This window comes from Physeter macrocephalus, chromosome 4 (assembly GCF_002837175.3).
Source record: "Physeter macrocephalus isolate SW-GA chromosome 4, ASM283717v5, whole genome shotgun sequence".
NCBI lineage: Eukaryota > Metazoa > Chordata > Mammalia > Artiodactyla > Physeteridae > Physeter > Physeter macrocephalus.
In genome coordinates, this window is record NC_041217.1 from 64,223,102 (window position 1) to 64,248,123 (window position 25,022).

At 44.7% G+C, this 25,022-nt stretch overlaps 1 protein-coding gene across 1 annotated transcript; it reads right to left on the reverse strand.

Moving 5' to 3' along the window:
• Positions 1 to 1,401: 1,401 nt before the first annotated feature.
• Positions 1,402 to 18,725, reverse strand: LRRC52 (leucine rich repeat containing 52). Its single transcript, XM_007128962.2, has 2 exons — positions 18,071 to 18,725; positions 1,402 to 1,853 (listed from the first exon to the last, which is right to left on the reverse strand). Exons 1-2 carry the CDS (start codon positions 18,690 to 18,692, stop codon positions 1,528 to 1,530), a joined length of 948 nt encoding a protein of 315 aa, XP_007129024.1. The 5' UTR covers positions 18,693 to 18,725; the 3' UTR covers positions 1,402 to 1,527.
• Positions 18,726 to 25,022: the final 6,297 nt, after the last annotated feature.

Below are 25,022 nucleotides of genomic sequence, written 5' to 3' on the forward strand. Positions count from 1 at the left end.
TCCCTCTGTGATGTAAGCACTATAATGAGTGCCATTTACAGATGAAGGAACTGAGGCACAGAGAAGTTAAATAACTTGTCCATGGTCACCCCTCACAATCGGGATAACAGAATAAGAATGATTGGTGGGCTGGGATTTAAATAGAATGCAATAATAAACATTTATTGAGCCCCTACTTTGTGTAAGGCATGCGCTGTGTCCATGGAGAATAACAGGCAGTCTCTGTCCTCAAGGTCATGACAAGTAGGAAGCCCAAGTTCACACAGGTGTAAGGACAAAACCAGGGGTAGGAATTCTATTTGTGAGCCCATGCTCTTAACCATAACACCAGACAAATTTGGGGGAATGACGTTCAATTCACAGCGGAAGTGCAGAGGTAAAGGCAGGTCTGGTTGGGGGTTTAGGGACAGCTAGCTCCATGGGTGGGCCTTTGATCTGGTCTTGAACGTGAGCATGCTCTGATCTGGGTAGAGAGAAAGGAAAAACCTGGAATGGGTCCTTGAGTTGAGCCACCCCTGCCTTCTGCTTTCTTTCCCTTCTTCTAAGCAGTCCTGAGAGCAGGACCACATGCGTACATACTTAGCTATTCTGTTGCTTTGTCAGAGACAGGAGGTCACAGTGCATAGAGCATGGGCTTTGGGGTCAGGCAGCCGGAGGTTCAGCAATTGGTCTGCATCTTATCATCTGTGTGATCTTGTGCTGGTTACTTGTTCTGAGTATCAGAAAAATGAGGAAACAATGACCTCCTGACCTGGTTGTTGTGAGGATTAACCCCATGAGAAAATGTTTCTGAAGCGTGGTAGTATGCTGGGCATTTGGTAAGGCCTCAGTAAGTGGTGGCCCCCTCTGTGTGCCTCTCTCCTTTGTTTTGTGCAAGGCTGACACGACGAACCTTTGGTTATGTTGCTAAACATTTCTTTGAAACGCAGCTTTGTTTAAAGGAAAGAATGTGGACTTTGGGAGGCTGTACTGCTTACCGTTTGAGTAAAATAGTGTCACTGTAAAGTAGGATTGTTGTGATAATTAGGAGGTGAAATGTGAAGATAGCACATAGACATATTCCATTCATGTTAACCCTTGTCATTTTGCCTTGTATTTTTCTCCATCTGAATCATTTTAATCTTGACTGTCCGCCCACCCCCACCCCGCCCTAAATTGTCACTCTTTGAGGACGGATCTCCAATCTTGTATTTGTCACATTCCTCCCTCCAGTACTTAGTTTAGGGGCATAGCATAGTAGGTGTTCATCAAACGCAAGTTGGCCCGCTTTCGGGGTGGCCTTCCTCAGCATTTAGATGCCTCCAACAGCTTCTCTAGACTATGTTCTATGCCATCGTTCTGAGATCAAGGAATTATCCCTGGGTTGGTTGAACAGGAAAGGACCAACCTGTGAAATGGCCATCAAATGTTTTATTTATTTTACTAGCAGGCTTCACTCTCTAAGACACCTCTGAAGAGTGGGAAGGGGAGGGCAAGACGGAGAGCAGGGAGCCTGGGAAATGTCCATCAGACAGCAGCCCCCGGCAACTAAATCAGCTGAGGAAAGCCGTCCTGGCCAGAGTCCACCCCGCTTTGAAAAATCCTCCTGCTGACTTCCAGCCTGTGCCCTTGTTCGTCCTCTGCCTCATCCTCGCTCGATCTGCAGTGGGCATTCTGGTAGAGCACGGCGCACACGCCCGTCAGCCAGGCGGCCACGGTGCCCGCGGAGAAGATGCAGAAGCCGACGAGCAGCACGAAGATGTAGTCTTGATGGTCCAGGTGCGTGACGCACATGTACCGCAGCGGGTTCCCCACCTTCGTGATGGGCCACCCTGCCAGTTCTGTGGGCTCGAGGCACGTGGCATTCTGTTCATCTAAGAGGAAACACACGGCAGGCAGCGTGCTGAAACAGCAGAACTCCCAGGGTCCTGAGGCCCAACAGGGACTTGGAGAGGCTGTCTGGACTCTCGCTACTCAAAGTGTGGTCTGCGGGCCCGTGACATCGGCATCACATGGACCCCGTTAAAAATGCAGAATCTCAGGCACCACCCCAAGGCCTCCTGAATCAGAATCTGAATCTTAACAAGATCCCCAGGTGATCTCTGGGCACGTTAAGGTTTGAGACTGCTCCTGGACTGCTTTTTGCCCGAGGCTGAGCTGTGTTCAGATTCACCTCCTGAAAATGGGCTTTGCTTTTTAAGGCTCCTCGAGGAACGAGAGACCACAGCAGGAGCTGGGAGGTTGGAAACTTAAGCAAGATTGCCAGTGGAGTGTTGACACTTCACAGAACTCCACCAGTGCTCATCATCTCTGTCTCCCCTTCCTCTTATTGACCCCCTCCTTCCCCCTCCACCTTGTCCTTTCCCCTTCTCCTGTTCCTGAGCCCAGCCAGGGATCACTAAGGCCACCCAATGTCATCGCACACCACTTAGGAGGGACAAAATTCTCTGGAAATGCCTACTGTGTGCTCTCTATGCCTCACCCTCAGCCCCACCCACCCCCAACCTGGAGAAATCAAGGCGGAGCTCAGGGAAAAAAGACAGCCAATACCGGAAGCAGTTCTGTTTCTCAGTGGTGATGTTGGTATCACTGGATGACCATATGATCTACATGAGCCTTCAGTCCTTTTTAGCCACTGACTCAGCTGCCTGGCTCCTTCTCTGAGCACCTCTCCACACCAAGCACTGCGGACTTCAGTATATAAGAGAAGGCAAAGTGGGCTCTGGAGCCAGACAGACTAGGGTTCAAACCCACTGTTACTTACTAATTTGGTAAACTTCAGCAGGATGTCTGACTCTGTCTCTGAATACCATTGCCTCATCTTACAAAGAATGATACCTATTCTCAGGGTAGTTAGGAGGATTTAACTGCCGCAGGTGAGAAGGCAAGCTATTGTACACAATAGTGCACACAATAGATGCACAGACGACTCAGAGCTCTGTCGTCAGCCCTGCATTGTTCTAGCTCCATATACTCTGCCGTGTTGATGCTGAGGTGCCTGTGAGCCGTGTCCAGGTGAATATAGATGAGCATTAGATAAATGAGCTCACATTCAGGCTTGAGACCAGGGCTTGAGACAACTATGATCCAAATCATAATAGCAGCTAATATTTACCAAGTTCTGTCTACATGCTAAGTGATATACAAATGCTGCCTCGTTTAATTCTAACAGCAGCGTTGACACACACTATCATCCTTGTTTTACACATAAGGAAACTGAGACTCAGGAAGGTTTCCTAACTTGAAGGTTTTGGGTAACCTGCAGGATCCAGGCAGGGGACAGGAGACAGAGAAAACCCAGACTGAGCTATCTGAGCTTTTTTTTGCAGAAGTGGGAGATACAGAGAGGGGCAAGTGTGGGGAGAAGCTTCACCTAGATCAGGGTAGAAACTCCAGACTATGTGAAGACACTGATATCCTTGGTGACCAAGGATGTGAGGGAAATCAGGTTTGGACTGGAGCTAGAAGCAGGAGAATTAGGGAAAGGAACACAGAAGTGAGCTGACTGGGTAGGAGGCAGCTGGCTTTGGGTGGCTGGAGAGAGCTGTCCAGGATGAGCGCTAAGTCCTCTCCAAGCTGGACACTATTCCCTGCACCCTGGTTCTGGGTCAGTGCACCTATAGTGAAGTCATTTGTTACTTTCAGGAAGATGGCCTGAAGTCTGTGATGCTGTGAGGACTCCCTGATGGAGGAGGCTGTAGACATATGAGGAAGAAGCCAGCATGGGGGCTGCCACATCCACTGGTTACAAAGATTACAGAGGAAAGGAGAGGAAGAAGCCCCTCTCTAGAATGAGTGTGAGACAGTGGCCCTCAGGGCAACCCTGGCCCATGGGAGAGGGAAAGGGGCCTTGGGCCTCCATCTCAGGGTGCTGTAAAGGGACAGGAACACAATTACACCTTAAGACCTGTCTCTAGTCAGCCTGGTTGCAGGACCTCTGGGGCTTTGCCCAGGACGCCCAAGAGTGGGGCTGGTGAAGAGCAGGGGAGGCTCCTGCCATCTTCAGGAATTCTAGCAAGAGAGGGCTTAAGTCACCTGCCCAAGCTGCCAGAGACACCACATGGGAATATACAAAGAAAGATGTATTTGAGAAAGGAGAACATGGGATTCTGAGGGTCTGGAGTGTGCCTACGGGAGTTTATCTCATTCTATTTTTAAAAAGATTAGGCTTTTAAATTGGGGCTTGGGTGGCAGAGATGAGACTAAACATTAAACGCATATTTCTCCATTTTGGAGCATTACCTTGAAAGGAGCAATTAGGCAGTGATTTTAACGCATTGTTAGGCTGCTTTTAAGTGAGGGATGTGGGTGGATCTGTGGGGAGGGTTTTTCTACTGCTGCATTCACTCTCCCCCCTTCATTGCCTGTCACTGCCAAGGTGTGAGCTCTCAACTCTTAGCAGGTCTGTCTCCACCCACTCCCAGTTTCCCAGCTCTGGACCATTTCACACACTCCTGCCAGATTTCCCCTTCTGCAAGCTAGGCTCTTGCCAGGCACACTCTGGATCAAAACTCTCCTCTGACTGCCCTGTGGGGTTCAGAATAACATCCAGATCACCTGGCCTGGTGTTCAGAGCCCTCAGGATCTGCCTCCTCCTACCTTTCCCACCTTACTTCTGAGTTCTCCCAGTACCCCACCCTTTGTTCCAGTCAAATTAAACTGTCTTTATTCCTTGATTACATATCCCCCTTATCTGTAGTTAGCTTTGTTACACTGCTCTTTTTGCATCAAATATCTCTTCCTCTAATTTTTGCGTGATCAAGTCCTTCCTATCCTTCAAGGTCTAGTGTAAATGCATCTACCCCCAATAACCCTTCCCAAACCACGTCAGAGGGCAGTCATGTGATTGTTCCCACTCCGAACTCATCTATAGCATTTCCTAGTATCATTCTTACTGCACCTATCACATTCTATGTTGCTTGGTGGTTATTTGCTAGAAAAGGGGTACATCTTTTCTCTCCTACTAGAGACACTTTTAGCTCTTGACGACATAATCCATGTCTGATCATTACTGCTCTTGATAATGAGAGCTATCATTCACTGAATGAATTACTTAATTTTTAAGTATTTGGGGATTTTCTAGTAATGTTTTTATTATTGCGTTCTAGTTCAGTTCTACTGTGGTCAGAGACATACTCTTTATGATTTCAATCCTTTGAGATTTATCGAGAATTTGCTTCATGGCTGGACATAAAGTCAATTTTAGTAGTTTTTGCATGTACACTGAAAAAAATGTATTCTGTCTTTGTTGAGTATATTGTATGTTGATTAGGGTGTGGTTTTATACAGATCTCCTGTATCTTTATTGATTTTTATTTATATCTTTATCGACTTTTTATATTCTTTGACTTTCTATTGACTTTTCAAAACTATTGTCTCAGTTACTCTTAGATTGTTAGTTGTCTATTAGTTACAGGGGAAGTATGTTAAAGTCACCAGTTATGATTATGCAGTTGTCTACTTCTCTGTATAATTCTGTCAAGTTTTGCTTTACATATTTTGAAGCTATGTTATTAGATGCATATAAAGTTACCTCTTCTTGGTAGATTTACCCTTTTCTCATTGATCAATATCACTTATTATCTGTAATAATGCTTCGTACCTTAAAGTGTACTCTGTTTGATGACATTAGTGTGGCTGCACCAAATTTCCTTTGGTTAGTGTTTGCATTGTGTGGCTTTTCCCATCCTTTTACTTTTAATCTTTCTATGTTTCTATACTTAAGGTATATTTAGTAAGCAGGATGTAGTTGGGTTTTGTTTTTCATCAATCTAGCAAACTTTGTATTTTAATCAGCCCATTAATATTTAATGTTAGACTGATATATTTGGATTAACTATTTGTTTTTCATTTGTCCTACTTTTTAAATGATCCTATCCTTGACTATGTTCCTTCTATTTTATTATTTCATTTCCTCTTCTTTAGCTTGTTAGTCATGCATTCTTTTCCTAGTCTAGTATGATGACTTTAGAGTTTATAGACCTATCTACTCATCCTGGAGTGTCTGATATGTGCTAGACACCATATAAGGTGCTTTACAAAATTAAACTCTGCTCCTGAGCACCCCACTAAGTAGTTTTAATTATTCCCAGGGTACAGAATGAATAAATTGTTCATCAATTATTCTGTCTCTGCCTTTCTTGATCTCCTTGCCTCTGAGAAAAGGCTACCAGGTACTGCTGTGTGTTCTGTGCGCTGCACAAGCCCAGGGCTTTCATTCACATTACAAACATGTGACTAAGCCCCATCTTATCACTTCCTCAGCTCTACTTCATGGGTGCAGGACATTTGCCCCAGTTAAAGCGCCCAGGTACAATTACAGGTATCATTAATGTTTAAATTCTTCCTGCAAATAGTTCCTAAGGAAACATAAACTACCCCCTTATTTAGTTCCGCACGTTGCTCACAGGTGGAAAACCTGTCTGCCAAAATCGAATGCATGGAGGAGCAAGAGTTTCTGGGGCCCAGAACCACACCTGTTAATGCAGGAGCCCAGAAAGCCTTCCTTCAGAAAGTCAGCTTGAACCTGGTGGTTTTAAGAGGGACTTCTCCTTTTCTTGGTCTGCAGAAGTGACCACAGTTCTGGGGTCTGCTTAGCTCTCCAGAGGAGCAGGCTGCTCTGAGCTCCCTGTGCAGTCTTGCTTAGGAACTGTCTGGGCTGAGTGGAGGAGGCCAGCCTCCATGTGGTGGCCACGTAAAGTGAGAGGATAGAATTTGGAGACTTCTCTCTCAATTACACTGCAACTGCTCCTTGGAGAGCAAATACCAGTCTCTATCAGCTTAAGCACTTTGTCATGAAACTTCCACCTGGAACCTAGAGAAAGGCCTAATTCCCTCATTTCTCCTCTTTAGGCCCTAGCTTGCCTGAACATCATTAGATGTTCAGCATTTTTTTCTCCAGCTAAATTATGTATTTGTCAACTACCTATTCATCTGTCTGCCTCTACCCACTAGATTGTGAACTCCATGAAGACATGGATTTGTTTTCACTGTTGTGTCCTCAACATCTAGAATAGTGCTTAACACATACTAGAGCTCAAAGTATGCTTGTGGAGTGAATTAAATATTGTTTGTTATCAGTGCCCCTTGGGGTCAATGTCATTGACATAATGCTCGGCTGGAGGAAAGGGAACCTGGGGAGATAGAAGACTATAGGTGGGTCAACTAAACTCTTGCCACCTTGGACTACTCTACACTAGGCTAATACCAATGCCTGCTTACCTTGTGAGAGTCTGGGGAAGGATTCAGTGAGCTAAGGGGTGTGAAGTCCTGGAGGAGGCAGGAACAGATGACTGTTCTGTTCAAATGGAGGGGTAAGCCTTGAAGTGTCCTCTGAGACTGCAGAGAAGGAAATGAGGGTAAGTGCAGATGGGGAAGGGGCTGAGGATGCAAGGGCTGCCAGCATGATGGCAAAAGGTAGTTATTATTATTCCCCAATTACTGTTTGAGAGCAGAGACCCTATTTGTTCACCTTTGTATCCCTAGTGCCTGGTACACAATAGAGGTTTGATAAATGTCTATTGAATGCATAGAGAATGGGTGGATTATTGGTTTAATCTCATACAGCAGTTCTTAAACTCATATTTTTGGCCTTGCTGTTTAGGACTGGTTTCTGAAAGAATTTGAAGGGATCACTATCATATTCTTCTGTACTATGGGTGGCCCAGAGGAGAAGACTCCCTAGAAGGAAACCTAGACTGGACCATATAGCAGCCCAGCACCACCAAAGCCAACTGGCCAGCAAGCCTCCCTTCTTAGACCCTCATGCACGGTCCTCTGAGCATTTCTAGTCCTCCTTTGGCTCCTACCTTTGCCTCCCTAGAGCTCCTTTTCCTCATCACCCAGCTGTCTTCCCTTGATGGCATGAGCCAGGCTTCAGCAAATTACAACCTGTGGGCCAAATCCATCCTGCAGCCTGTTTTTGTAAATAAAGTTTATTGGAACACAGCCATGCCCATTCATTCATGTATATTCTATGGCTGCTTTCATGTTACAAATGACAGAGTGAATAGTGGCAACAAAGACCCACAAAGCTTAAAATATTTATTATTTGCCCTTTCATAGAAAGTGTGTGCTGACTCCCGGTCTGAAGCATCCTTGGCTTTGGATGATTTGGGCTTGGGCAGGACAGTTCTTACCTGATACAATTTTTTCCCTTGGATAAAGAGTTCATATTTTGGTAAAGGTTAAACCTGATTCATAGACTCTTGGAACATTACAGGAACATCCCTGAAATCCAGCAAGTCCAACCTGATTATTCCTGTGCTTTAAGGGTGCTTTAGGCTACAGGACTGTTTTTTTTTTTTTGTATAAGTGGTTGTATATGGGCAAGATTTAGAGGTAGAAAGACCCCTTTTCCTCATAATACTTCTCATGTGCTTGTCAGTGCCCAAAATTCTGTCGGCAGGAGATAGAACCTTTCATTCCACTGATAAAAGAAGGCTTGAAGTGTAAAGTCCTCTGAAAAAGAAGCCAATGACTTAGGCCCTTCCCTGGGGAACCCCTGCTACTGCCTCTCTTGAGCAGGTTTTAATGGAGGAGGGGAGCCAGCTACATGACAGGCCTGGGGGATGGTACCAGGCAGTTCCTGGAAGCTAATGGCGAACGCTAGTTTGCTCTCAGTCTGGCCTAGAGCTGGACCTGCTGAATAATAACTCATCTTCTCAGAAAAATCCAGATAGTGGACAGTTTTTATCCTCATAGATAATAGGCAATTTAGAAAAGTTCAGTGGTAGAAGGCAGCACCGTTCACCAGTCACCCAGGCAGAAACTTGGGAGCTCTTCCTGTTTCCTCTCTCACATCCCATAATTTAAGCCATGAGACAATCCTGTTAGTCCTACCTTCAAAATATATCCCAATTCTTACCTCTTCTTATCTTCTGGACCATTACCCTGGGCCAAGCCACAGTCTTCCCTTCGCCTGAACTGTGACAGCCGCCTAACTTGTGTCCCCACTTTCCACAGTCTCTCTCCATCTAGCAGTGGGAACCAGCTGTAAACCATAGATCGTGTCACTTCCCGCTCAAAACCCTTTCATGACTTCCTGTCACATTTAGAATAAAGTCAAAAGCCTCTCCATGGCCTGTTAGTCTTATAAGATCTGGCCTCTGATTTTTTACCTCATTTCTTACCTTGGCTTCACGCCGCTTCAGCCATACACACCTTCCACTACATCGAGCTCATTCCACCCCAGGGCCTTTGCACTTGTTCTTCCCTCTGTCTAGAAAGACCACACCACCCTGCACCATATTTCCATTGCTGGTCCCTTCACTTTATTAAGTTCTCTGCTCTTCTTACTTGATGCTTCAAATACGTTGGCATTCCCCAAAGCTTCTGTCCTTGCCCTGTTACCCTCTCATTCTAAACTCTTTCCCTGGCTGATCTCATCCTTTGTTTGGTTTTTTTTTTTTTTTTGTGGTATGCGGGCCTCCCTCTGCTGCGGCCTCTCCCGTTGCGGAGCACAGGCTCCGGACGCACAGGCCCAGCGGCCATGGCTCACGGGCCCAGCTGCTCCGCGGCATATGGGATCTTCCCAGACCGGGGCGCGAACCCGGTTCCCCTGCATCGGCAGGCGGACGCGCAACCACTGCGCCACCAGGGAAGCCCATTTGTTTGGTTTTTATGATCACCAGTGAGCTGATGATTTCCAAACATATATTTTATTCTCTATTCTGAATTTCAGGTCAGAATATCCAAATGCCTCCTGGCTCACAAAGACCTCCCACACAACATGTTCAAGATGTGACTTGGCTTCTCCCCTAACCCCCTCACTACCCCTCCTCTCAGTGGAGCCCCCATAGTTGTCCAAGCCAATACTTGATATTTTTCCTTTCCTTTATTTTCGATGTCTCATTGATTTTTTATTCACTCAAATATTTCTTGAGCATTTTCTCTGTGTCTGAATCTTTCTGAAGATTCAGACCTGCTCTTTGCTCTTACAGACCTTCCTGTCTATCAGGGAAGACAAATGTTAAATTAATACAAATCTGTTAATTGTGCTAAGAGTCACAAAGGGAGTACAGGGAACTCTGGGAGGGTCTAGCTCAGTCCCAAGTCCTGTTGCTTCTACCTTCTAAACAGTTCCTTCTGACCTGTCTGTACCTCTTCATCCACACTGTTGCCGTCCTCTCTTGTCTGAATGCCCATACGAGGCTCCTAGCCCTGTATCCATCTTGCCTGCCTGACAAAACTTCTCAGGATACATTGCATGTTCCCTAGAAAAACCATAAACAAGGGCCCTAGATGGCCAGACCCCTGTTTCTCTTTCTAGCTGCATCCACGCTTTGCTGGATTCCTTACAGCTTGGGGAATTCTTCATCTCTAGAGATGAAGGAACTGAGGTTGGCTGCTTTGTCTGGCCTTGCACTGCCTCCTTCCAGGGGCCTGAGTGGTGTTGGGTTATCAGAGGGGCCATGCATAGAGGTCTGGCATTTCTGAGCTTGAGGGAACTTTAGATCACCCACCCTCAGGAATTCCAACAGGGCTGAGTTAGAGGTCCTTCCTAAACCGCACATGCTTGCCATCCCCACCCCTTCTCGAATTTTCTGGATGATTTAGGGATCACTGACCGAGTTGCACCCCTCTCAGCCCCCTCATTGTCCTCATGAGGCTGCTCCTCTGGCTCTCAGCTGGAGGGAGCCACAAGGCCAGGGTGTTCGTGATAAGGCGGGAGAGACGTGCTAGCGGAGCAGTCGACAGCCTTGGCAATGACTGCTGCCCAGCTGTTCCCTTTTTTGGTGTCTGGTCTTTACTGCAATTTCCCTCATGGAGGAGATGGGTTCGCATTAATAATGGAAGGGTGTGAGGACCTGAATTCATTCTGGAAATCTAAATTTTGGCGCAGTTGTAGATGATTTTGTACTTGGTGGATTGAAATGGGGCCATCATCCTATGAGAGCAGCCTTGAATACAGGATGAAATAGCCTCAGAATGAAACTGAGATGTTCCTGTTCAAAATGCCCTCAAAATGACTTGGACTTGAAACAGCACATGACCCAACCCTTGCAGATGTCCCTGAGTGGCTTTGTCCCCCTGCCTCGGCAGCACTACTGCCCGGACTCCTCTTTTTGACTTGTGGGCCCCACCATCGGACTAAGCAGGACCGCGTAAGGACTATAATTTAAGGGTTGACACAGACAGACCCTCTGTCCTGAGACTACCTCCACGTCTACGCTAGTAGCCTGTGATTTTCTGAATTCTCACTGTTTCTGGTTGTTCCCTGTCACATTGCAAATGCCCCTTGAGGGAGACATATCAAAACATTATTAGCTACTAACATCTTAGTGCAAATCAATTTATTCACCAGTTGGAGCAGCCACCATAGAGCTAGAACCCAGACCATTGTCCTAGGGTTTCTCAAAATGTGGCCTAAGGAGCACCTGCCCCAAAATCTCACTGAGTCACCACCTCTGGACATGGAGCCTGGGCTCGTGTGCCCATTACAGTTTGAGAACCACTGGTGGAGCAGGCCTGGTCTGGGAGGAAAGTCCAGGGCACTGAGTGCCTGGCGGGTGGAGGCACTGTTCAACGCCAGGAGAGGGTGCTTAAGACAGGAGGTGGGAGAGTGCAGGAGTTAGAGGTTGCACTTCCTAATTGTGTGACCACTGCCCTCATCTCTAGGAACACCTGCACCTCGACACGGACTCATTGTGCCTTTGCTCATCTGGGACCCTGTCTGCTGAGCACTGCTCTCCTCTTCCTTCATCTAAGTGCATCTTATCTTTCTATTTAGGTCCATAGGCTGCCAACTAGAAGGGATTTATAGAGTATCTAATCCTATTCCCTTATTTCAGAGACAAATGAGACTCAGAGGGAAAAATGACTTGCCCCAAATCACACACTGGCATGACTGGGATCGGGCTTCCTGGCTTTCAACTGCATTTTCTCTCTCTTGTATCCCTAGATTTGCCTTATTAAAGACAGGAATTATGACGTCTTTCCCTGTGATAAAGCACCCCAGCAACATAAATACAATGTTGGGCACGTAATAAACATACAATAAATGTTTCCGAGTTGAATAGACTGTGATGTGCCTGATAGTAAGGAAATATCATGGCATGGGAGAAAACATTGAACTTGGGTGTCCGAAGATCTCCACGCTGGGCTGGGCTCTAATAGCCACTTACCTGGGAGGTGGCTAGATTCTAAAGTTCCAGCTTAAGCTTCCTATATCTTCCTATATTAAAGGCTTTGCCCACCAATATGGTGGCCACTAGCCATACATGTGGCTATTTAAATGAATTGAAATGATGTAAAATTAAAAATTCAGTTCCTCAGTTCCACTAGCCTAATTTCAAGAGCTCAATAGCCACATGTGGCTAGTGGGTAGTGTATCGGACAGCACAGGTTTAGACCATTTCTACTGCTGCAGAAGCTTTTGATGGACAGTGCTGGAGCAGACTTTGAGGGTGGAGGGGATGTAGGAAGCCAGGCTTCTTCTGTCCAGGAGCTTAGGGCTACGTGAGTTTTTGAGAGCATCTTCAGAGGCATTCAACCCTGTCCTGCTGGGGAGCTCTCTCCTGGGAAGAGCTCAATTTCTACTCTCACCTTCAAACAGCATTAATGACTGGAAAATTACAGTTCCAGCCAGGAATTAGTTCTCCTATTTTCTGACCTGAGCCAAAAAGGAAATGGAATCTGTGGACCTGTTTTAACTCTGTATTCATCAGAGCATCCAGGCAACCAGCACATTTCAACTCACCTCCATTTCTGCTATGATTTTTGTGTTTGGAAAGTGAATACATGAACTCTTTGAGGACTGGGCAGTTTTCAGTGCATGTGGTGAGTATATCATTGGAGGGTTTCCTTTGAGGAAGACTTCTGATAATAGCGCCAAATCTCTTGTCAATATGGGAAAGTTTTGATGTTCCTATCTGCTGTAGCCTTGTGATGAAATAAGGTGAATAAAACATTCAGCCTCCTCTACAGCCCCTCTTTGGGGGGCGAACTTAGACAAGGTGTGACATAGGGGAAGGACATATTATTGCCCTCATGTCTTTTGTTTTAACACCTCTCCATTTCTTTCCTGGATCTTGGCTTCCTTCAAGGTTCCCCCACTGCTGCAGAATTAATCTTAGCTAATTGTATTTCCCAAGAACTCACTCTTCCCTCTGATATGAAAGTTGATAAAAGCTTAGGGGCACCTGTATTATTCTGTCCCAGAACTTACATATTTGTTCACAGTCTTTTTCAAGATTGGGGCACTTTTAGGGACCCAGAAGGATGAATCTCTAATGGCTAATTTTAGCCCAATGGTAGGCAGTGGACGGGGAGAGACTGGGGCAAAAATACCGCTCATTACTCTTCAGATCACAAAATTACACCATGTAGGTGACTTCCTTCTCCCAAGGCCATGTCTGCCCCATAGTTGAACTGACCCCCTTGCCCTCACCCCTTGAAAGATGTCTGCATGTTCACACGTGTTTCTGGAAATGGGGTTTCCGTTTAAGGTAGAACTTCAGTTCCAGACTCAGGTGACTCAGGAAGAGCCACCTTGCTGCTGCTGGCCCAGCCCTGAGTCTCATGACCTGGGCTGAGATCAAGCCTTGATTTGGGCTTCTGCTTTTATTCCCCAGGGTCTGAACTCCTGTATTCATAACTCATCCAATATTCAACTCCAGGATTCCCTCTCTCCCATTTTCTCAGGGATTAGAATCCTGGGACCTGCTGCCTACCCTCCCATCTCCTATTTATATCCCCATATGCATCTGTACGGTCATGTCTCCTGGACAGGGTATGCTGTCCTCCAATAAGGCTGAGCCTTCCTGAAGTGCACTGCTTGTCCCAGGGACCACCTGACTGATATTTGCTACTCTCTTAGTATCCTGTGTCTTTCCTATATCTGCCAACAATTTGTTTATTGAATATTTATGGTGTGCCAGGCTTAATGTTAATGGCAGTTTATAAATGTTCTCATTTCATCCTTATACCAGCCCTAGACAGGTTGGTTCTATTATTAGACCTTTCTGAAAGATGAGGAAATTGAAGTGTGGAGAGGTTAAGTAAATTATCTGATCTCCTACAGGAGAGGAGATCAGATAATTTACTGCCCTACTAAGTGGCAGGGCTAGGGTTATGATCCACATCTGTTACACTCCAGAACCTGAGCTCTTCACAGTGGGCTCTCCTGCCTGTATGGTGGCCGTCCTTCACCACCTGCAGCTGAGGCTGTCCTAAGCTCTTGTTCTACCCCAAAAGGCACATGCTTGCCTTTTTTGTCTTGCTGTGTCCAGTGAGGTGAGTTCTGCTGTGCCTAATTGGACTGTGGGACACATAAGGTGCAGGTGGTCCATAGTCAGATAAGTCTCAATACACAACCCCAGGGTTCTTGGCTAGCTACCTCTGTGAACACTTGTTTGGCATATAATAGGCACTCAAGAAATATTTAAATGGATGAATGCGTGAGCTGAGTGGTAGCATGGAAGTCCCTTACTTCACTGCCTTGCTTTTCAAGGGGTCTATATACTGGAATTCTGCTGTCTTACAGACCTCAATACTGCACTGCAGGCAAAATCTCCCAATACTGAGGTTTAGTATCTCCCTGGGTCTAAAATGAAACCCATCTTTAAGTTGGATTCTCCTTTATAAATAACTAGGTTATTTAGCTTATTTCATAGAAATTCTTCCTGTATCCTGAAATTTGGGCACATGGGGAAGAGATGTGTAGACCCCATTCTAGAACATGCCAGAGAGTACCGTTTTGATAGAAAATGTGGTATAATAGGTGGGCTAAAGGTTGAGAGTTCAACTAGAGCATTTGTAAATAGCAAAGATATTTCCACCTAACAGAGAAAAGAGTCATCATATGAGAGTCACATGAAATAAACATCTTCCATTATGTTGAGGTCTGGCTAAAGGGCAAGAGAAGCATCTAATGAATTTTATTGTGAGAGTGTTTTCAGCTTTATGTGTATGTGTGTGTGTGTGTGTTCATGTATTGATGTGTATCTGTGCATTTATATGTGTATGTGTGTCATGCATATGTAATAGTAGGTGAGTGTGTATGTGAGTAATTATGTATATATGTATGTATGGTATGTTTGTGTAGATACAAGTTTGTGTTTGTATATGTGCATGTATGTATGTGTTTGCATGTGTGTTCATGTGTATGTTTGTGTGTGTGTGTGTGTGTGTGTGTGTGTGTGTGTATGGGAAGGGAGAACTAATAGTAGGTGAGTGTGTATGTGAGTAATTATGTATATATGTATGTATGGTATGTTTGTGTAGATACAAGTTTGTGTTTGTATATGTGCATGTATGTATGTGTTTGCATGTGTGTTCATGTGTATGTTTGTGTGTGTGTGTGTGTGTGTGTGTGTGTGTGTATGGGAAGGGAGAACTGGACTGAACAGCATGCAAAGGAGAGCAAACACTGAGGTTAGGTTCATTCTTTTAGAGTTCGGGTAGACCGGGGTGAAACCTCGGTTTGCAAGGGAAGTGCAGGCATATTATAATGAGTTTATGATGACTAGGGCTTATTATCCAATGAAAATGATCTAGTGTGAGTTCCAAGTGTAGACAGATAGAAAATAAAGCTGAAATTTAGGTGCTGTGGGCATATGCTTATAACATGACTTATATTTATAACTAAAGTGACTTATTGGATCATAGTTATGTAATTTGAGGATTTAAGAGAGAGTAGCCACATGGGAAAAGACCTGAATTTGAAATCAGGAGGTTCAAACCATGTTCTTGCCTTTTAGTAGCTGTGTGGTTTTGGGTGAATCAGTCTATATTCTCAACCATAGGATAGGTGTTAAAAATACCCATCCTAGCCTCTTCTACAGTCCTAGAGCACAAAATTTAAGGGTTGGTGTGATACTCAAGTAAAGAAACTGAAACAGCATGTGTGAAAAAACTTCAGCAGCTGCAAAGCTTGGTACAAAGCTAAATTATTCTATGTCTGGCCTGTGGCTCACTGCTGTTTTTAAGAGATAATAATAGTGAACCGGAGCAATGAGACCATATTTCTGTATCAAGCGAACTGGGAGGGCTCCTCTATGCCACCAAACAGCAGAGGGAGATGAATAGATTAGCAGTTGTGTGTTTGTGTGCGTGTGTGTGTGTGTGTCAGGGTGGGGGGTTCCCACTGGCCAGTGGATGAAAGCTTTGTCTACCTCAAAAGCCAGACTCTTCATTCACGAGGAGCTTATGAGCTTGACAAGATAGACACCCCCCTCTGACGTTTTTGAAAATATGCAGTGAAACAGACCTGGTTTATAATCCTTTTCAATCCTGGATTGAATGGAGTCAAGGAGTCCAAAGTAGTTAGCCTGAAAATTCTGAGAAGATACAACTTTATAAGCAAAATTCTGATTACGGGGGATTTGGTGGGAAGTGAAGTGATAGGCTTAGGCACTGGGGAAGAAGCCAAGCTACTTACCCTTTTCAGCTAAGTAGGGGGTCCTCCTGGCAAATTGGTGGTTTCTGCTCAAGGAAAATGTGTATGAACGGTGGGGAGGTGGCAAGAAAAGATGATGCTGGTCCACAGGCTAGTTACATGAACACTGACAGGGAGAATCCCATTTGGGAATCACATTTGATGCATGAGAATGATTAACACTGACCTTCTTTTAGAGAGCTTTCTAGAAACCAGCACAGCAACCAGTCATTGAGAAAAGTGGAAGCCATGATCACTGGAGAGGCAAGGCAAGCCCCCCAAGAAACTGCCCCTGTGTTCTTTTATGATTAGTACTGTTAAGATGGTCTGACAAAGTTTGTTCCTTTTGATTCATTCTAACTGAAGTTGAAGTAGCTGGCAGCAGGGCCAGGTGCCTCAGGCACAAAATTTAAGGAGACACTCAGTCTCGGTGCCACCTTCGATTCTGCATCCTGGGAGCCTTGCTTGTCTCATCACAGTCCGCCCCTGCCTGGAAGACAGCTCATGACACGTGCACTGGAGAGTCAGGAGGGCACAGTTTTACTTGCTCTCACCACCCAGCTCCTTCTCCCCCAGTGCCCCTTAAAGTTTGTCATTTTGGTCAGGAATCTTTCTAGAATATTGCCACATGGGCGGGACTTCAGGGTGGAAACTTCAGCAGGACTTTCGTGAAGCTGGTGCATGAAAATAGTTTCAAAAACACATACCCAGGGAAGGCAGAGAAGACTTGGTTCTGATAGGGTTTAATTACATCAGTGCCTCCAGGCTTTCTGTGAGGGGTTATTTCACATTTCAACGAACCTCTGACTTCCCTGGGTGAAAGTGGTATTGGTGGAGTGGGGGAATTGAAGGATGAGAACGGGACAGTAAAGTCACTGAAAAGAAGAAGGGATGAGGTACCGGAGTGCCCCAGGGACCCTGGCAGAGGGGTGGGGATAGTGGCAGCAACTGGCTTGGAACTCTACCAGGTAAGACTTGAGAGTATGCCTGTGAGATTGGACTCTCCCTGCTTGACACAGTGGACACTGGTGGTCCATTCTCCACCCATTCATGCCGTGCTCTCCTTCTTTGTGAGGTTAGAATCTGAAGACAAAGAAGATATCAAAAGCCTTCTCTTCTCCTCCCTCTCTCATTCATGTCCAGGTCGCTCACGTGCCCCTCCTCTGTCCCTATTGAACTTTCCCTTCTGTATATCATGCCACTGGATTTTCTGCTGGCTATGAATGACTGAATTTACTTTTAGATCCTGAAAAAAGTCAGTCACTGACTTAAACAGATTAAAATAGTTTACCAATGGAATACAGTGTCCCTGTATTACTTTGTCACTTTGCAATTACAGTACTTTACCATTTCCACACATATAATTTCCTGTTGACATGACAACTCTGTATGTTTGGTAATATTGTCCCTACTTTGTGGATCAGGAAACTGAGGCACAGAGAAATTGTGACTTCCCCAAGGGCAGCCAAGTAGTAAGGGCTGAGTGTGGGAGCATAATTCAGCTATTTGGATGGCTGTTCTAGAACTTTTTCTACTGGTCCTTACTGCCTCTCCAGTCAATCCAAGGATGGATCCTGCAGAACAATAAGAATGCTTTCAATCAACTTTACCCAGATATCTCTCCCACACTGACCATCTTTTGACTTCACTTTTTCTGGAACCAATTCCTCCTATGCCATCACATCCTCTCCCCACACCCAATCAAGTCCTCACCTGGATGGTTCAGAGGGGACACTATTAAGTAGATGGTGAAGTCCAGGAAAGAGCAGTTGCATTTCCAGGGGTTTCCACTCAGATACAGGGTCTGGAGTGTTATGAGGTTATGGAAAGCAGCATGGTCCAAGGTCTGCAAGCCGGTATTTCTGAGGTCCAGGTACCTCAAAGAGCTGGTGTTGGCAAAGGTGTACTTGTTGAGTGATAGCAGATGAGGGTTGCTGGAGATGTTCAGCTGCACCAGGTTGCTGAGCATGGAGAAACTGTATGGGGAGATCAAGGTTAAATTGTTGAAGCTGAGATCGAGGTAGATGAGTTTGAAGACCCCGACGAAGGTATAATCCATCACCTCCTGAATCAGGTTCTTCTGACAGTCCAAGTAAACAAGGTCACTGAGGAGTCCTAGATTCATCGCTGGCAAAAAACGGATGCTGTTATCATTCAGGTACAGCCTCCGGGTGTTCAGGGGTATGTCAGAGGGGTATTCAGTTAACTGGACCCCTGTGCAGATCACTTCTTGAGCTTGACACTGACAATTATTTGGACACCTTGACCCCGATACCAGTCCCATTCCAAAGGAAAAGAGTAACCACCCAGGCCCAGGGCCTGAAGCACGGGACATAGTAAGAAGCTGCGACTACCCTCCTTCCACTTTCCAGCGGGCGCTGTCCCTCTGATCGGGAGGCTGCAGAGGGGCGTGGTGGGGAGGGGGGAGGGGCGCTGGAAAGAACTGTAACACTGGCTTTGGGCGAAGCGATTTTCCATTACAGGAGAACTGAACAGAAGTTGAAACGCGAGGCCCAATGACCTGCCGCCCGGCTTGGTGGCTCTGCTGATTGCTCACTCCCAGACTGCTGCTGGAAGCCTGCCGGCTTTGGCGGCTTGAAAAGGTCTCACTCTTTCCCTGCGTTCGCAAGTGAAGGGGAGCCAGGGGAGAGCCACATGACGATGAGGTTGCCAGTTGACACCTTTGTGATGTCAGCAGCCTCCGGAGACTGCCCAGCTGAGGGAGGGAGAGTCCTGACTCTTCTTCTGGGTGGTGTGAGGGTGTTTTGTGTAACTCAGTAAGCCGGCTGTCCCTGGGGGAGTGGGGGGAAGCGCACGGATTCACCGTGTGTGCGCTTGTGTATCAGCTCCCCAAGGAGGTGCAGTGGATTAGACTAGGTTGGACCCCCTAATCCGCAGGCCATAGAGGGATCACGGAAATCTCCAGTCCAACTCCCTTTTTCTGCTGATGTGAAAAGTGACCTGTCTGAGGTCCGTTCTCAGCGTGGGTCTCTTCCTTAGGTATAGAGTTTGGATAGGTGCCATTTTTCGGGTGTTGTCGGGGGAGAAGATGGGAAAGGTGGAGGAGGGGGGAGTGCCTCTGAAATGAGGCAAGGGAAATTCCCTGGTAAGGTGGTCTTCTTACGACTGTATTCCCAGTTTGCATACAACCCTGTCTGCATTTGGAATATATATGTGTACTAGTATTTAAAAGCCTTTTGAGCAAGTATAAATAGTCCCCCTAAAACAAAACCCAAATGTATTTAAAAAAAATCTGAGTGCAATGATAGGAACTATTTCTTACCATTTATATTCTAGGATTTTTAAAATAATGAGGGCCTCACTAGTGCTTCTAGTATGAGTTTATACTCATTAGCTGCTTGAGGGATAATGGGACGGTGTCTTTTGGAGGGAAGGATGGAGAGTCTGGAAGCTTAATGTTAGGATGTATCACCCATTCTATGGAAGAAGGCACTTTGGGCAGAAACAAAGAAAAAGCATCTCAGGAAGTAAAATTTTTATTCTGGGGAAAATAGGATTTCATTCTTTGAAACATTCATAGATAACATAACTTGAATATTAATAAAGTAATGAAATCTATATTTAGCTTAGCACAGTGCCTGGCACCTGATATGTAATAAATATTTATTGAATGAATGATGCGTGAATGTCTCTGATGGTTTGCTCCCTTTTCTTGTTTCTCTGCCAAGAGAGAAATTAATAAACTCAAGTAGATTTGTGGCTGGTTAGCTAATGCTTGATTGTGTTTACTTACTCAGCATTCCCAGGGTTACTGGCCATGAATTAGGATGATGACTTTGGTGTGTTTACCGAATTGAAAGTGACCTTATTTAAGTAGAAATTTAAACACTTAAAATAATGACCCAAATGAAAATTGTACTAATTGAAGCAGAATTTTATTGATAGAAGTGTCACCCTCTCCTTATAATTAAAAAAATAAATAAATTCCTGGCCAGATCTTACATGATTGCCCAGGAGAGGAATTTGGAACATGAAGTCTATGGAGAAGAATTAATTTCCAAAGTGATCGTTTCTTTTCGCGGCTGGGGCAAAGGTGTGGTTTGATGGTGGGGTGTGGTGGGGATGCTTTATTTAGATGGCGCTGTGTGTGTTGTGTTTCTTTTTGATGAGAGATGATGCTGCCTGGCCTACCAGGGCTCGTGGAGTGATTTTACTGATGTTCCACCCTTTCTTTCTTTTTAAAAAAAATCTTCTCAATGCTTTATTTTTTATTTTTAAAATTTTTATTGGAGTATAGTTGATTTACAATGTTGTGTTACTTTCTGCTGTACAGCAAAGTGAATCAGTTATACATATACATATATCCACTCTTTTTTAGATTCTTTTCCCATATAGGCCATTACAGAGTATTGAGTAGAGTTCCCTGGGGTATACAGTAGGTCATTATTAGTTATCTGTTTTATATATAGTGGTGTGTATATGTCAGTCCCAGTCTCCCAAGCTACCATATGATCCTGCAATCCCACTACTGGGCATATATCCAGAGAAAACCATAATTCGAAAAGATACATACACCCCAATGTTCATAGCAGCACTATTTACAATAGCCAGGCTATGGAAGCAACCTAAATGTCCATTGACAGAGGAATGGATAAGGAAGATGTGGTATATATATACACACACAAAATGGAGTATTACTCAGCTATAAAAAAGAATGAAGTAATGCCATTTGCAGCAACAGGGATGGACCTAGAGATGGTCATGCTGAGTGAAGTTAAGTCCACCTTTTCTTCCATGACTTTCTCTCTCTTTCTGACTCTTCCTTTCCTCAGGGAACCAGTGTCTCCACGTTGCCCTATTGAATTTCCAGCCCCTCATGTAGACTAACTTTCTCAAGACATTAGCCTCAGGCTCAGGCTTACCTGTCTGACCATAAGATTACAAGTGTTGTCACTTAGAAAAGCCTTAGATGAATAAAGCATACTAAAGCTTATTGACCAACACACAGTGGCTATGTCTCTCTCTGAAGTATTATCATTTTAACAAATCATCATGAGTGGTTAACCTCAAGGAATAGTCCTTTGGCTTGAGCTAACTGTGTATTTCTTGATCTTGAAGTCTGAATATCCACAGGCTAATTTCAGCTTTTCCAGGTTAGACCAGATCCCTAAAATGTGTTCTTCATTTTGAGACTGAGTAAATATGTTTTAATGAATGAGTGGACGAGAAAAAGGAGAGTAAAGAATGTAGCCTTTCCCAGACTACCTGATCTCAGAACCTTAAAAATTCTTTTTTCAAGGAACATCTTGTGAAACTACTATCTCAGGGATCCTTTTCTGGGAAATTCTAGACGAGGCTCTTTGCCCTTGGTGGAGTTGTTTAAGGTCTCTGGGGCTTTATTTTTCTCATCTACATATTGGGGGAGGTGGACAAGATAATTTCCAAATCTCCTTAGGACTTCCAAACTCCTTCTTAATGGAGAGGTTTCAGGCACCACCCAGTGAGCCAGTAGGGGAAGAATTTTGCAGCCAGGAGAAGAGCCTTTCTATTCCTTCTAATCACATCACGTAGCCCCACCTGTCAGGTGGCCGCAAAGACAGAATTTGCTCTTACTAGTGAGCTACTCATGCAGCTTCAGCTGCAGCTAGGTTGCCCTTAGTATGGACAACTGTTTTATGAGCCTACCTCTGCCCCCTAGGTGGCTGGCATGATGATCCTTCCCGTAGCACAGTTGGGGTATCAGGTGAGCATGCTGAGAAGCCCCTGGTATCAGTACAATCTCGCTTGCTGAGTCTGGTCTTGGGCAGGCTCCTATTTTTAGCTGTATCTGATAGAGACACTGACTTCCCAGCTTAATGATCACTCTCAGGTACCAGCGTGCCTCCAAACAGCTCTCTCGTGATCCAAAAGGCCCCTGATATTATAAAAGGAAAGGACAGGGTGACATAGAGCAAAGTGGACTCAACCGAGACACTCGATTTCTCTCACTGTAAAGCAGTGTGACTTTGTGACTCCCAGGACCTTGATTTCCTTTCTGTGAAATGAGAAAGGATGCTCTCTAAGGGCCTTTCCAAATTTAAAGTTCTATGAAGACCCAGTCTGTGCAGGGAGAGGACAGATGCTTGGGGATTTTAAGACCCAAGCACTAGGGACAGAGAGTCAGCAACCACCCAGTGCTTGACACAGTGTAAGCAAGTCTGTAAATGTTAGCCAGTAAATATTCCACCCAGATGCATGGGTATAGGTGCTAAGGGAAATGTAATTTTGGCATACGTTTATTTGCCCAGGAGAAAAATAGCAGAAAATAATACATGTGCCATTAAGTTAAAACTGCTAATGGGTTCAAGTCAGTACTTACATGGGGTTAGGAACCTAGAGGCACACAAGTTAGTACTTTGTCCTGCTTCCTGGGCAGGGAATTTAGTGAATTTAGATCTAAAGGATGTCAAAATTTCAAGGACATTTCTGTAGGAGCTGCTGATGGTATCCAATTCACTCCAGACTTTTGACATTGTCTGAGCCCTTTTCAGCAAGGTCATCTCAGTAGGTATGAGGCTTGGGGTAAGTCCTGTGGAAAGCAGATGAAAATTAATAGGAGGGTCAGCCTGGAAGAAAGAAAAACACAAAAAACTCCCAAGACATGCTGGGAAGCCTGGGGCCTAAGGGCCAAATCTATTTATCTATCTATCTATCTATCTATCATCTATCTATCTATCTATCTATCTATATCTATCTATCTATCGGGTAAGTCCTGTGGAAAGCAGATGAAAATTAATAGGAGGGTCAGCCTGGAAGAAAGAAAAACACAAAAAACTCCCAAGACATGCTGGGAAGCCTGGGGCCTAAGGGCCAAATCTATTTATCTATCTATCTATCTATCTATCATCTATCTATCTATCTATCTATCTATATCTATCTATCTATCTATCTATCTATCTATCTATCTATCTATCTATCTATCTATCTACCTATCTATCTATAATGAGCCTTGGGTCTGTTTTTAGTACCACCTGGTATGAACTATTTTTGTCTTTTTCCTTCAGGTTGCCTGAGTTCCACTCAGGAGATTGGAACCTTACAGAGTGCAGGCCAGGGGAAATCAGGCCAATTGCTGTGTTCCCCAGGGATGCCTTTGTCTTCAGGCTTCATCCACATTACACATTTCTGCACCATTCATTATCCAGAGGAATCCAAGGGGAAGCCTCAAAACCGCACACTGTTTTGGGGGGATAGGATCACATTTTCAGCTTATAACAAATCTATATCCTATTGCCCACAGATAGTCTTAGGTGAGTAGTCATTACGTCTGAAACTCACATTGTGACTTTGCCTGAGCCCATTGATGTGGGTGGAGAATATGGACTCTTTGTAGATTTCAACATGGGATCTGAGAGGACTGTGGTGTAGTGTGAGCTTTGAGATGAGAAGGCTCCTCATTGAGTGACTTTGGGCAAACACCTTAGTTCTAGGGGCATTAGTTTCCTTTTTGATAAAATAGGGATGACAAATCTTGCTTTTCCAGGGTTGTTATAAAGATTGCATATGATTTTATACACTACGAAATGTAAAATAGATAGCTAGTGGGAAGCAGCCGCATAGCACAGGGAGATCAGCTGGGTGGTTTGTGACCACCTAGAGGGGTGGGATAGGGAGGGTGGGAGGGAGAGGCAAGAGGGAGGAGATATGGGGATATATGTATATGTATAGCTGATTTACTTTGTTATAAAGCAGAAACTAACACACCATTGTAAAGCAATTATACTCCAATAAAAGATGTTAAAAAAAAAAGATGGCATATGATTTAATATAACACATCTGCTGTTTACTATCCCCTTGTGTCAGGCATGTGATCCTCCCAGCAACACAGTGAGTCACATAGCATGACCCCCATCTTACAGATGAAGACAAAGAAGCTCTAGGAGGTGCCATCTGCCCAAGGTTACAGAGGTGGTGAATAATGGAGACAGGATTTTGTTCAGAAAGTTTTACTTCTGAGTGCAAGCCCTTAATTACTAAACCATACCACTGCATCATGGGCAGATGCCTCAAAATATTCATGATTGTTTTTACAGGCTCCATGGAATAAATTGTGGCCTCCTAGTACCGAATGGTACCTTGACTTCAGACAAGATCAAGACCACTGTTGTCATATGATCTACGAATGTTTTGGGGTTCCTTGTCTTTCAAAAGGCTTATGACACTTATCAGCTTGAAATTCTTATACTAAAGATTGAGACTGTTTGTATATATATTTGAGTCACTGAGGTGACTCAAATTCCCTATGTAGCCACTCCTGTAAGAAGGAATTCATTAGACCTTTGAAGACAATCTGGTACCTGCTGTATCCCTTGAGCAAACCATTGGGCAGTGCATACTTATTGAAGCCCCTGATAGTGCAAAACCACTCAAGTGGAAATCTCTCCATAATCAAGTGTGACCACCCTACCCCCTGGCCTATTCTTTTAATATTTGATACTGAAATTTGAATACAGTGAAAGCCTTTGGTGGTCTCTTAATCTACACCTCACAGAGGCTCACAGGAAGTCAGGAGGAGGATTGAAGGAAATTGAGTCCTGTCTCTCCTTCAGCATGCCTCGTGGACAGATTTTCAAGAAAATATATAATGGGGAGGTAAAAACTTTGAACACAAATGCTACAGGAAGATGTTAGAGGTTTTTTTGCTTGATGGTATGTAGAGCAGTCA

Coding starts and splice junctions, on each gene's coding strand:
- LRRC52 (XM_007128962.2), bottom strand. CDS start 18,692: ATGTCCCGTGCTTCAGGCCCTGGGCCTGGGTGGTTACTCTTTTCCTTT. Junction 1,854..18,070: donor GTCCCCTCTGAACCATCCAG/GTGAGGACTTGA, acceptor GTTTCCTCTTAG/ATGAACAGAATGCCACGTGC.